This window comes from Lepisosteus oculatus, chromosome 12, assembly GCF_040954835.1.
Source record: "Lepisosteus oculatus isolate fLepOcu1 chromosome 12, fLepOcu1.hap2, whole genome shotgun sequence".
Lineage (NCBI taxonomy): Eukaryota > Metazoa > Chordata > Actinopteri > Semionotiformes > Lepisosteidae > Lepisosteus > Lepisosteus oculatus.
In genome coordinates this window covers 1,341,421-1,355,888 of record NC_090707.1, presented here as the reverse complement: position 1 = coordinate 1,355,888, position 14,468 = coordinate 1,341,421, and the positions used below count along the sequence as shown (strand labels likewise).

Sequence of the window (14,468 nt, the reverse complement as noted above, 5' to 3'; positions counted from 1 at the left end):
TAAACAAAACACTTTAAAGCTTTCAGAGCTCATTTCATGTTTAGTAAATTGATTGCATATGTCCAAGAAAGACAGTGGTCAAATACATTGCATAAACTTTTAAAAGCTCATAAAATGGAAATGTGCACTTACTGCCAATAACAGGATGCACTTTCATCATTCATTGTGAACTGTCTGACACTCTGTCACCAGGATCTGTGACCTGTGCTCCTGGTATGTTCAGCTGTCCTGGCTCCCACGCCTGCGTGCCCAAGGACTGGCTTTGTGATGGGGAGAGAGACTGCCCAGATGGGAGTGATGAGCTCTCTGCTGCTGGCTGCAGTAATTAACTCTTCTATCAGTCATACTGCAAAAATTACAATAATCCTCATGTATAAAATAGCTTGCATGTTTTTAGGGATTAAAGTGTAAGTGTCACTATAATAATGTGAGTAAATAACACAGATTAATGAAGCATTAACTGGGACAAAGGTTTTCTGAAGTGCCTTCATGCTGATTATAAAAAAAATAGAGAAAGAAATGTATGCCCTTTCCACTGTTTCATCAGCTTTGAGCCTTTGACAGAAATAACATGCCAGACCACGTTTTACTAAAATATTATTATTTGGTCGATCAGTGTGTCGGCAGTCTGAGCGATGTTAGGGGTTTTCAAAAGGATTGACTTTTCTTTGTACACTATACTACTTTTTTAACACAAAGATTTTCTATTGTGCCATTATTGTAAAGGTCTTCTCTGTCTCACCTTTAGAGCCAAACAACACTTGTGATGAAAGTACTTTTCTCTGTCACAACAATGGCTGCATCCCCAAGCAGTTTGTATGTGACCATGATAATGACTGCGGAGATGGATCTGACGAGTCTTCTGAGTGTGGCAAGTAGTCTCTTTCTTATGTCCTTTATGAAAGAATGCAAAAATCATTCCATTTATGACAGTGCCTTTATTGTAGCCTATTCAGGTCTGTGACAAGTGTAAGAGTGATTAATGTAGCAATTGTGCATTTGTAGGAGCAGCTTGAATTTAGTAAGATGAAAATAAATGAACTTTTTTCATTAAACTTTTACTGCATGAGCACTCTGTAACATGGCAGCTAGTTTGAGCCTTTCAGTCCTTCGAAATTGATCTATTTCATTGTGCTTCAATAAGCTTAATGTTTGAAAATTGCTTGGTAAGAAGAAAGAAATTACATTATTCTGAAATAATGGATATGCATTTCTTCTTTAAAAAATATTACATTTTTCATGTACACATGCTGGGCCTTAAGCAACGGAGAGCCCTGGACAGTTCAGCGTCTTATTAACTGTCTGATATCAAGTCTAATAGAGACGAAAGTCCTTTGATTTGACAGCACATACACTTAAACATCAAACACAAAGAAAACTCAGCTTCAGCAAAGGAAACATTAGGATTCAAAATCTAAACTCCGAATGCATGAGCTTACAGAGATGTATTTATTTTATTTTATTCAGGCTTGATTTATTTTAATAATGTAATCAACTCCAGTCCCTCATGATTCGTGCTGCTAAAAAAATATCACCATGAAAACAACTGATTCCACAGAAAATACATTTCAGAGATTAATATATCACAGACAGCTATATTAAGACATCAGTCAGAAAATAAGAATAGTATTCTCTAAGCTCTTAAAATGTACTGTTGCAATTTCTACTCTGTATAGACTGATGTGATTTCTTTCTTTTTATCACCTCAGTTCTCTAAATAGAGCTCCACAAATTGTTCTTGGCAGATTGCACTGAATGAAAAACAAACAGATTATACCTCTTTATGAATCTCAGAGGCTGCCTATCTGGTCACAGTTCTGTGATACGGAACTGCGAAAAGCCATTTGTTTTGCTGATGCCTGTGTTACAGTACTTTAGTGGTTGAGCAGTGATTTTAGATTTATTTATTTCAGTATAGGTTGGTGCTTTTCATACGCATAGCAGCACTTTCTATTTGCACTTCACTCATTGTCTTAAGTCCTTTGTAGTGTACCGCTCGTGTGGTCCTGGAGAGTTTCGCTGCGCAGATGGCAGATGTCTTTTAAGCGTGCAGTGGGAATGTGATGGATATTCAGACTGTCCTGACCATTCTGATGAATTGCCTCTAAACCCTAAGTGCTCTGCTGCAGGCAAGTCTCTGTTGGTACAAGGAAAAAGTATTGTTGAAAGAATGGAGTTGCACATCCAAATGGTACAGATGCACCAAGAATGTTTTTCCCATCTTATGTAGAACTCATAAGAGAATGTCATTGATAGTGCATTGAAAGAGAGCTTTGCTGTGGCTTACAGCACACTTTACCTAAGCATAGAGGAATCAGGGCTGTTTATTTTTTATTTCTGTTTCTTTTATTTTTCATCATCATCTTTCTGCCTGTTTCATAACAACGCTTTAGAATCTATTGGTCAATAAGGCTGAAAGAATGGAAAGGAGCATCAATGTGGATGTGCAACATTCATTGGCTAAGAACATGCAAAATACAATTAAATGTTGCATCGATATTGCCAGCATTTTGAGGTTACATGTTGTTTTCACTCAGACAGCAAGAAATGTCCCCTCCCAATACAAATAGTCACACTGCTTCAAAACAATATGCCTTATGTGGGGAGAGCTACAGTAATATGCTCCAAGTGATCTTGTGTGACTATCATTTAATCTCACTGATTAAAATCAGAAACTGTTTATGTGAGAATTTGTGCTACATGGTGGAAAAAACGTTCCTAACAATACCAAAGTGTTCAGAATTGTTTCTAAAACAGGTGTTGTGTTATAATGATTGTGTTCCAAAGACAAGTCATGATAATAATGTAGCAGCTACTCAATTGGAAATAAAATCAAACATAAATAGTTACATATAATGAAATGAAGTAATGTTCAAATGGAGACAACAATATGTTCATTTTTAAATTAATCCTGCTTTATTGCCATGTGAACCCTAGAATGTAAAGCTGCCTCTTGTTAATTTGATTACAGTGGGTGATGTACTTTATTAGCCTTTCAGTTGTGTGTGCAGGGGGTCATTAAATGTTTGTCTTTTCTAAAAATATTTTGGTACATTGTGGCTGTTTTATTTTAAAAGCTGAATGATCTGATTAAATTGCTAACTACGTTTAAGCCAGCAAACTTTGAATGTTGAATGTAAACCTAAATACTTTATAGTATAACAAATAAATAGTGTATTTACAATAATTTGCCTGTGTTAAATTATACTGTGTATCTCCTTTTTGATATAGAAAAAACCCAGCTGTTCAAATTTTCTCTTGTGGTCAAATTGTACCATTTAAACAGAAGATTTAAAGAAAACTGTCAGTATGTATAAATGTAGACTTGATCGTTTGAGCAGTACATTCATATATCAACTACAATGTTTTCTGTATAAGGGACATCTGCAGTACATCAAGTTTACCTGACAGATTTTCATGAGTCTAATATGATAGACTATTGGCTGATGAATCAGACGAATTGTGTATCTATTACCTTTAATTTCAGTACTATAAATATATTTAATATAAGTAAATATATTTAATCTACTTTTTTCTGTGTACAGACCTTTGTGCCCTGCACACAAGCATGAAGAAACAAACAAAAAAACAATCTGCTATCACTGTGCAAATCTGTGTCAGTAATTATTGGTTAAAGATTTGTGGTCACTAGAACTAAAACACATGAAGACAGATACTGTATACAGTAGAATGCTAGATGAGGTGTAGAAGTTGCTACATCTAATGTTATTTGCCTTACTGCCAGTACTAATGAAGATTATTTTCTCACATAAGCATCCAGAACATGTTTATTTATAGTAAAGTCTATTTGACTGCAGAGTACAGTGTTGTTTGGAATACACTGAAGCTTTCAAGGCTAAACATTGCTTCCTGAGCAAAGACCTACTGTTCACTTGTTCTCTGGTACATTTCCACCTATATTCCTCCCACACAAGGTTAAACATAAAGTACAGCAAATGGAGTGCATGTTTCTGTCCAGAGGGAGTTACTCAGCAATTTCAGAGCTGATAGCTTTCCCTGCGTGACCGTTAGTTCTGGTGAGCACCATGATGTTTATGTGTCTTTACTGCTAAAGTTCTGTGCACAGCTCCTGCAGTGGCTGAACAGAGATAAATCTCCTGAGGGCCTGTTAGGCCTGCTGCATGCCTTTCAGGCAAGAAAAATGGCTTGAGCACATTTCTTGAGTGCCCCATACTTCCATGAACCTTTTTCCTGTGACATGCTCATTGGGGTTCATATGTGACTGCAACTGTATGTCATTTCCTGTTCTCATTGGCATGTAAATCAGGTTTTTTTTTAATAACTACATGGGCTAATGTATAATCTGTCAACATTGATATCCTGTAAAGCACTTTGAGTTGAGTGTCCAGAAAAGTGCTATGTAAGTGTAAGTACTTAATATTATACATTAATTCATTTTCCATGAAGTAAAGAAAGCATATACTTTGGACTGTAAAATGTTTTTTTTATATATAAATGTTATTTTCTGTTCACTGTTGAGCCACTGTTTTTGGATTTTGTAATTTTCCAATGATATCAAAATATGCTGTTACTCTTAATTTGTAGTCTGCAAGTTAAAATAATACTCAATATTAAAGTATTGGTTTCTCATTTTTTAGAAAGTTTGTGCAATGGGTCATTTTTCATGTGTGCAAATGGCCGGTGCATTCCTATCGGAAGCCTGTGTGACAAGAAGGATGATTGTGGCGACGGTTCAGATGAAAGAAACTGCAACGTGAATGAGTGTTTAAACAGAAGAGTCAGTGGATGTACACAAGAATGCCAGGATCTTGCAGTGGGGTACAAGGTCTGTGATGACATTTTTTCTCTTATGCTCATTCAGCCGCCACTCAGCTAAATCTTGAGCAATGTCTTGTACATTTTGAACATTTTGAAGACTTGTCTTCCTTGCTCCAACCAAGTATGTGGAAATTGCCTGAAAAAACATGATGTTTAAGTTTCTAAAATAGGTGAGAAAGCTGTCATGTCATGTCACAGCATATGGCCCAGTCACAGATTCTAATCCTTCTGCAGCTTTTCAGTGGAAATTCCCCAAGTTCTAGGATTTGAATAGTGCAGTATGGTGGATTGATTGTAGTTCTGATTTTGTCTGAGTATATGGTAAAATAGAAACTTATTGAATTCAAAACATTTGTGTAATAAGCAGTTGTCTAATTCAAATTTGAAATTACACCCTATGCATGCCATTCAAACTCAGTTGTTCTCTCTGAAAGCTGAAAGCTGATCAAGCTGAAGATATTGCATCATCATAATATTATTATGTAATGTAATGATTACATTACAAGTTTTTAAAATAATGTGTCAAATAGAAAAACAGATGCAAAATAATATATTTGTTTCAACAACAAACTGTAAATGTGAGTTACTATGATATCATCATCAGACAAACCTGTGACCATATAAGGAAGTTTTGCGTGTTTGAAGTGAAACTGTTAATTGAGCATTAAACAAATCTTAACTTACAGGCATTTTTTGATATATGGCCATTTCAACTGAGTTTAAAAAAACCTAGTAATTAATTTCTCTAGTGGGTTGAGCATTCCTAGTTACATTTTTGACCCATTTACTGCTACAGCAAGCAATTATAGCCGGACATCAGAAGTTTGGAAAAAGTTTTAGTTCAGTTGGATTCATTTTACCTTTTTGGGTACCAGATTCCTAACTTGTTGGAGGACTGTACACAAAGATTTTCCTGTAAGGTAAAGCTAATGTAATCCTATTTATTTATGTGTGTGTTTAGTGTAAGTGTTGGCCTGGATTCCGACTGAAAGATGATGGAAAAACATGCATTGATATTGACGAATGTTTGACTGGATTCCCCTGCAGTCAGCAGTGCATTAACATGTATGGATCCTACAAGTGTTTGTGTGCAGATGGATATGAAGCACCAGCTAGTAATCCGAACAGCTGCAAGTCTCTCTCAGGTAGGAACATGTACTGTGTATTTGACCTCCAGTGTTTTCTCAGTGTTTTTGCAACATGGTACAGTGGCGCTTGACTTGTTACAGAAGGGACATAACCCCTTTGAATACTAGAACTCTACCACTGCAGAGAACCACATCTTTGTCTTAGCAGAATTTCATGTGTCTGAACCCATGAGCAGCCGAATTCTAGCACAGCAAGAGGAGAACTGTATCCACCAGATCTGGAATGCCGTCGTTCTCTTTTTTACTGCCTTGACTTTAGAGGGATTAGCTGGTGTCACAGCCTTGTAAGGTCGTTTTTTTGGAAACCTGATTCGAACTTTAGATCAGATTTTATTATAAGGGAAGCTGGTGACCACATCTCAGTATTGACATAACTTCACATAATTTTATAGAAGCAGCAAATGAGTCAATCAGTGAGCCAAAGGATGCATGGCACAGCTAGACTAAGTTTCAGGTGTTTTTAGCCAGCCTGTGCATGTTCCTGTGGCCAGTCTGGTTCCAACTCCTTTCACGAACACTAGCTTTACAAGAACCAATTCATCAGGTAAGTAGTAGATCAAGAGGATAAGCTGCCCAACCCCCACCGCAATCCCACTATTGTGAGGAGTAAGTGAGGGAGTTTGCTGCAAGGGTGTAGATAAGGAGGCAGGGGGGATGAGAGAGAGAGACACTGCACATGCAGGGACGGCCTATGAAGACTTATATACTGTACACACACAGGGGGAAGTGAGTAAGATCTAATCTTCCTCCCAAAATTCTGTTATAAACTCCATTTAGCAAATTATTAATTTCAAAACAATGTGTAGGCTTTCCTATCCTATTTATCACCCATATCAGGACATGTCTTTATACATGGATTTATATATAGACTGAAACGTTACTCTTTTTTCATAATAATATTTCTTTCTTTATATCCAGGTGAAAAACCCTTTCTAATTCTTGCGGACCATCATGAAATAAGGAAAATAGATGTTGATGGATCTAATTACACACTTCTGAAACAGGTAAAATATGAGTGTCCTGCAAAACACTGTATAATTAAGATGGTGTATAGTTATTGTTTATAGTAATATAGACTGATATTTATGCTCTCAGTGAAAAGAATGCTCAAGACTTGACCTTCTATTGCCATGGCTTATAGTAATGCACATTCCAGTTGGATACCTGTCTTCTAAAAGTGTTTCTAAATGTAAGAATTTTTTACTTTCCCAAAGTCCAGAAAATAAAATTTGCACAGATCTCTTAAATGAAAATGGTAAAGCAATCCTTCAGCGTGAGGGTCTGTACTGTATATTTTTGGGAGTACTGTACATAGAGTTTCATGACATTAGCTCACTTGATGTACTGTAAGTGCAACTGTGTGTTTTACACTGCATTCTGTAGCCTGATGACAACTTGTCAGTGAACTGAAACATTGACATTTTTTATTCAGTTCGTGACATTGAAGTACGCGGCTTATGGGGAGCACTCGAACTTCATATACACACATTTGTATGTTGTCTCTGTGTGATTCTTTCCTTAAATTAAATGTACTAAGAAGCTAATTAAAGTCATGAAGTATTCTAACAGGCACAAATCATGATAGTCTGATGTAATCATAAATCAAAGGACACAATTAATCCATTACACCTGAACCATTATTCTTCTTGTCATCAACAAGAATAAACATGAACAAACATAATTTTACATATAGCACCTTCTTTTGCAAAATGCAAAATTTAAAACTTGATTTGAAGAAAAGGAAATGGCAAAATGATGCTTCTTTGCTGGGCAGTGCAAAGAGAAGGAGAATCAAGGACAAGCAGAATAGTTTCTTTGAAAGGCAGCCTCTTCTTTTCCATGACAGTTTTAACACAGTTAATACTGAAGATTTCTTGAAGTAGTTTGGGTTTTTAATTGCATCCCAATTAACCCAGTTGGGTTGGGTGAATTGTTCACATCCTGGTACCAAAGTGTTACAGAAGAAGGCAGCTAAGATCACATTATGTGTAACACTCTCCTACAGTAGATGATGTCAATCGGTGAACCATATTGATGTATTTATAGCCAGCAGCCATATCACTCTGTAACTCACAAATGGCAATCCACTAAAGCTCAGCAGGTGTGAGCCTGCCAGTACCTGGATGGGAGACCTCCTGGGAAAAACTAAGGTTGCTGTGGTCTAATGCCCCAGTATAGTTACGGGGACACTATACTGTAAATAGGCGCTGTCCTTTGGATGAGACATAAAACCGAGGTCCTGACTCTCTGTGGTCATTAAAAATACCAGGGCATTTCTTGAAAAGAGTAGGAGTGTAACCCCGGTGTCCTGGCCAAATTTCCCATTGGTCTTTACCAATCATGGCCTCCTAATAATCCCCCTCTATGAATTGGCTACATTACTCTGCTCTCCTCCCCACTGATAGCTGATGTGTGGTGAGTGTTCTGGCGCACTATGGCTGCCGTCGCAACCAGGTGGGGCTGCACATTGGTGGTGGTAGAGAGGAGTCCCCATTACCTCTAAAGCGCTTTGAGTGGAGTATCCAGAAAAGCGCTATATAAGTGTAAGCAATTAGTATTATTATTAAAACGTAAGCACCTTAGCAAATCAAGATTAAATCAGACAAAATTTTTGAGTGGAAATTCCCTCCTCTCACTTAGAGTAGCATTTAATTTAGCTAATTAAATTGAACACAAAATCACTTACCTTGTTACAAGCACTGAACTGAAACATGCCAGAGACATGCTAGAGAGCCAATGCAGCATGGTCCAGCAGGCCTAATTTTCTGTAGTTAAAACAAACAGAGCTGTCTTGCCTCACTACCTGTCCCCAGATCTGCACAAATGCAGAGTGCAGCTGTACTTTGTGCTTATTCAAGAGTGAAAACCCAGAGGAGTTTTTAACATCTGTCTCAAGTGTTTAAAAGATGAAGATACAAAGGCAGGTCACTGCTGTCAGGTTAGTACTGCATCATCAGAATGTGTGCAGTGAAATTATGATGCTACTGACTCCCAACAGTATGTATCTGTAGTGCAACATTTGAATTTTGTTGCATTCATCCTAGTATTCAAATATTTCTTATTATGGAGATACCCCAAGCAAATTAGAAAAACTAGGTTACAGGTACTTGCAAATGAAAAATAGGCATCAAACCACACAGAATAAAAGGGAACTACAATCACTGCTGACAACTTCAGTATGCAAATAGTAAAAAGTCAAGGGAGGCATGGTTGCATGGCATTTAGCATTGCTGCCTCACAGCTCTGGGGTCCTGGATTTTCATTCTGGGTTAGGCTCTATTATTCTACATGTTCTCTCCATGTCCATGTGGGTTTTCACATAACAGTCCAGTTTCCTTCCTTTTCTCAAAAAAGTTTTGACTTGACTAGTTACTCCAGATTGTCCCTCTAGGAGTCCTTCCCTGGCCCTTCTTAAATATAGGACAATCATAAATTAACTCCAGTGGTTTATAACTATCAAATTGTGACACACATATAAACGGAATTTAGTGTGTATTGAAAATACATTCCCAGAATTTGTATTATTTTTTCCCAAGGAAGCATTTACAATGTAATGTTCTTTCCTCATGAAGGCTAATAGGGCTGTCTGGTGTTGCTTTTTTATGCTGTACCTGTCTTTGTATTATAGCTCATTAACGGTGGTTTTGGACTTACAGTACAAGCAATTGGACACCTGTACATATATAACTGTGCTAGCACACATAAAATTCTAGATACGTGTGTGAATGCACTTCTACTGAATTAGATAACAATAAGTGTTATATTGGGAGTTCTAAGCAATACAAAGCAGGCAATGTATGATGCACTTGTGCAGCAATAAGTGTAAACAAAGAGGTCAATAAGCGTTTTTGTGTTTGATAATTTGTTTCTTCCTCACTGCAGGGGCTCAACAATGTCATTGCAATAGACTTTGACTACAGAAAGGAGTTTATATATTGGATTGACTCAAGCAGACCTAACGGGAGACGAATAAACAGAATGCGCCTGAATGGAAGTGATCTTAAGGTACGACAGAAGTTTGCGCTTGCCTGAGGCTGGTTAAAATGGAGGTAATATGGTCAAACATTAGTCACAGGTGCAAGGGCATAGTAAATCACAGGTCTTACTTCCTCTTTACAAGAATGATTGTATGATGTAGTTTAAAAGGTTTAAAGAGGTAATAAAGCAACATAATTAAATACATGTATAGAATGGATTTTTATAGAGAAAACTGGAGTGTTCAAAAGCGTGTAGAAGAAACACTATACCATTTGTTCAATCTTCTGATGGCACAAAGCACCACTTAGAAGGCACTACTTAAGAAATGGGAAAAGCACTTAAAATATCATTAGAAAGCTACATATGGTAGAACTTTAATAACTTAATGGGGACCTTTAAAATGCATTGTGATGCACCAAAAGCTCTATAACTTCATTTGTCTATGTGTTTACCACTGGCAGAATTGTAGCTTAAGAGTAAAGTGTTCTGTTGTTTTTTGAGAGATGCAATGTGTATTGTGCCACAGCTAATAGATGTGTTAGTCAGCACAGCACTTGTCAGAAGCCCTTGCATGGGCAGTTTTAAGATAAGGGGAACCATGGCTCATTAAGTTTCGTAGAACCTCATATTTACATCTGAGATATTGGTTTTGTCCTGCCTGTAGCTAAACTGTTTAAAAATGGTTGTAATACATAAGAAGTTATTAGACCAAAAGTATTGTTATTATAGTCTAGAATTACAAACCAAACCATTAGTCTGGAGCTATAAGGCGTAGACAGTGGTTGGAATGTCTTTTATCTTTCTGTAAGAACCAATGAAGACTATTATAATGCATTATGGTCTATAGGAAGAGTGTAATCATAGTTCAATATTATTTCTATTTTTTCCTATTATGTTTGCTCTGATTTATCTACAGCTCTACTAAAAACATAAGAACTTTACAAATATTACAAAGGAATGGAGGGCAATTCACATAGGATTGTGTTTATCTGAAATGGATTACTTTTTTGTAAAAATGTATGCTTGTTTCTGTAATGAATTTGACATACTGTAGTCTCCTGGCTTGACTGTACTCCTTAGGGATTTACAGTATATACTTTGATCAAATCTCTTAAATCACTTTTGGACTGAAGAGATTCATCTCAACATGCAACAATTTTCTGAGTCTCAGAATAATTCTTGTTGTTCCTCTCTGAACTATTGCAAATCTATAATATCCTCTTTGTGGTTTGATGACCAAATCTGGTCACAGTGTACAGGACTCTGTGCGCTGTAAAAGAGGATGTGGTGGTTAACACTACTGTCTTGCAGCTCCAAGGTCCAGGGTTTGTGTCAGTGTAGAGCTGTCTTTCCAGCTTCCCCAGCTCCCAGAAAGATCCTGATAGGCTGCATTGAATTCTGTTGTCCCCTGAAGCACTGCAGTGTGGTGGGCATCCTGTCCAGGACAGAAAACAAACAGTCCTGTGTTTCTGGCCTCTCCTTGCTGTGCTCTGTGTTTTTTAAGCACTGGTTCATTAAAAATACCTGTATAAAAATGTCAACCTACAGTATTTTAAGGATTACACGGAGTAGGTGTTTAATACTGATTTTCAGCAGGCTTTTGATAATGTTCTTCATCAAATTAATACTCAAATTGCAGGTGGTTGGCTTTCCAGGTAATGCCTGTCTTTGGATTGAAAACTGGTAAAGGAATATAAAAGAGTGCAGATAAAGGGATAATACTGATTGAGGAGTACCCTATGGATCAAATGCCCATTTTAATTTAAATCAATAATATTGTGATAGTGTGTAACACTTTGCACTTAATGTATTAATGTTAAAAATCACTTTCTGTCTGTTGAAAGCTTGATTTTATCTAAGTCTTTTTGTAATTCCCTTGTATCCGTTTCTGTATTTGACTTTTAATATATTATCTTCACATCTCTTCCAGTCTGAGATAGAGAAGCTAAAACATGTTTGTTTTCTCCAGGCTTGACTAGTGTAATGCAGTTTTTGCCGACATAACTACTTGTTTTTGATAAGTTGCAAATATGCTCAGAACGCAGATACTCAGATCTTCATTCAAACTTTTTATGAGTATCTTTCTTCTGGCTTCCTAGTTTCTTTTCACAATAAAATTTAAAATGCAGTTCTGCTGCTCTTCTTTAAGGCCTTGAATAATTTTTGTCCTAAGTTCTGTAATCTTTTAACCCAGTTGTATGCTATTGAATGACTAATGATTTATGACACATATTGACTGATCTTTGTTTTCTGTAATGATGTGGGTTGTCCCTTTAAGTATTTATAAAGGGAGAGCAAAAATGATAATACCATCTCTGGTGCTCAAAGCTTGTCTTCAACAATTAGTTCCTTATTCATACTGAGGTTTGTTATTCCAGGAGTGAGAATTCGCATGCTGTCATTTTTTTTATTTTAAAAGCAGTGCTGTTTATAATTACTGCTTCAGGGAAAGCTTCCTGAAATTGTTTAGAATGGCCCTGTGAATGAGTACAGCAGGAAACCACGAGGGAGCCCAAACACCATTTTTAAGTTTACTTTTTCTCAACAGAATTAAAAAAAGCTCAATCTCCCTACTGGAAACTGCAGTCCTGTAGTAATACTGAAACGATTTAGCTGGTCTACCTGAATAAACAGTTTTCCTACTGTTCCATTTCTAGACTTGAGTGCCATTTATGCTGAAATAAGAACACTTTTGGAAAATATTTGACATGGCAGAAATCGACCTTTACGCTGCATTTGGCGAAAAAAAGGATTGTTTACAGAGATATTATTTTAGAGGTTTTATTTAATGTAATTTTACTGTAAGGAGATTTACATTTGCAACAGTCAGCATGGCAAAAGCAAGGTTTTCATTTGCTTTTCAACTTACTATCTGAATAGTGATTGTGACAATTTTAAATATTTTTCTCTAACTGACTATACATCTTTAAAATGCAGCTAAAACTATTTGAATTCAGGTATTGATGCAAAAATGCAAAGCAAAAGATAGTAGATGTTGAAAAATGCTGTTTTAATGTATTATACAGTGACACAGAAGAAGCAATTCAACTCAAATCAAATGTATGTTAATTAAAAAAGTGTTGTAAATGAATTGATATGAATATTTAATGATGGCAAAGGACTCCAAAATGAGTATCAGCTTCAGGCCACAGTTTACAATTCATTTTCCTAGAAGCTGAAAGTAGCCCTACTGTCTTTGTCTTCTCCTCTGTGCATACTCATGTTTCTTATTATCTTCTCAGGTAGTTCATCGCTCAGCAGTCCCAAGTGCTTTGGCAGTTGACTGGATTGGGAAAAACCTATATTGGAGTGACACAGAGAAAAAGACATTGGAGGTCTCTAAAGTCAATGGATTGTATCCTACAATCCTCGTGAGCTCTGGTCTAAAGAACCCAAAAGATTTGGCTTTGGATACTCAGTCAGGGTACGTAACATACTATCTACTTATTGTCATGTGATGTCCTGTGATTATTTTAGCAGACTTTTTGTTTGATTTAATTGTCGTGTGAAAAACGGGATAGAAATGCTGACCACTATCCCCAAATGATTATCCACAAATTCTGGTGAGCATTACTTTTTTTCAGAAGAATACAAAAGGTCACACAGGATGTGAAATGATGAAATTGCATTAATAAAATAAAAGATCTGCACTTTGACATCCCTTTTAAGCTATCATTAGTGTTTAGCTGTTCAATAGTATCATTTTCCCAATGTAATTAACCTGGATCTCAGATTAAATACTTTAGTTTTTTTAAACTCCAATTAAAAAAAATGAATATATTTTTTTGCAAGTAAAAAAACAGATAGTTAATAAGATCTCAGTAGGCTGGTAGGCATTCCCCCTGTCACATTATAATCCTCAGTTAACAGAGGAAGAGTGTCCAATACGTGAATTCCTAAAGCTGTACAGACTGCTTGTTTTCATTTGGTCTCTGAGCCCCAAGGAAATCTGTTTTACAGTAGTAAACTCATTAATACTCGTGTGAATTATATTAGGAAAGATATTTCTTCCTACCTTTGCTTAAGCAAAAAAAAAGTTGGAAATCTGTCCCTATTGCGCATGTGCAATGAAGCAAGAAAATATTTTCAAAGCATTTTAGAAAAGAGTCTCAATGCTGCCAATGGCCGTGACTGTGAATATTTTGAATATGGAAAGACATCCTAAATTTTTATTTTAATTATTAGAAAACTGTGTGAACTGATGAATATCTCTGTTTTGCTTGTCAAAGGTATGTGTTCTGGATTGACTGTTGTGAATACCCTCACATCGGGCGCATAGGTATGGATGGTACCAATCAGAATGTGATAATTGACACAGAAGTCTCAAGGCCAGCAGCTTTAATGATTGACTATGTCAACAAAAGGCTGTACTGGGCAGATGACAATCATGTCTTGTTTTCTAACTTGGATGGATCCAAACGGTACAAGGGTAAGAGAACATTTCACAGCAATCTTGACATTTCTAAAATTGAAATGCAGTTAAAACATGTTCTATGTATACAGTGTCCTACCGCGTGTATGATTTTATAATTAAGTAAACAA

At 36.5% G+C, this 14,468-nt stretch overlaps 1 protein-coding gene across 4 annotated transcripts in view; it reads left to right on the top strand.

The window, feature by feature from the left end:
• Window positions 1-14,468, top strand: part of LOC102685206 (low-density lipoprotein receptor-related protein 1B) — a 461,586-nt gene that overhangs the window by 364,792 nt on the left and 82,326 nt on the right. For all 4 annotated transcript variants that reach the window (XM_015358626.2, XM_015358625.2, XM_015358624.2 and 1 more), the window contains 9 exons: window positions 193-321; window positions 749-871; window positions 1,989-2,129; window positions 4,620-4,807; window positions 5,762-5,945; window positions 6,867-6,952; window positions 9,831-9,953; window positions 13,169-13,350; window positions 14,156-14,355. In XM_015358626.2, the coding sequence (XP_015214112.2) occupies window positions 193-321; window positions 749-871; window positions 1,989-2,129; window positions 4,620-4,807; window positions 5,762-5,945; window positions 6,867-6,952; window positions 9,831-9,953; window positions 13,169-13,350; window positions 14,156-14,355 (1,356 nt within the window). The remainder of the gene's footprint in view (window positions 1-192; window positions 322-748; window positions 872-1,988; window positions 2,130-4,619; window positions 4,808-5,761; window positions 5,946-6,866; window positions 6,953-9,830; window positions 9,954-13,168; window positions 13,351-14,155; window positions 14,356-14,468) is intronic.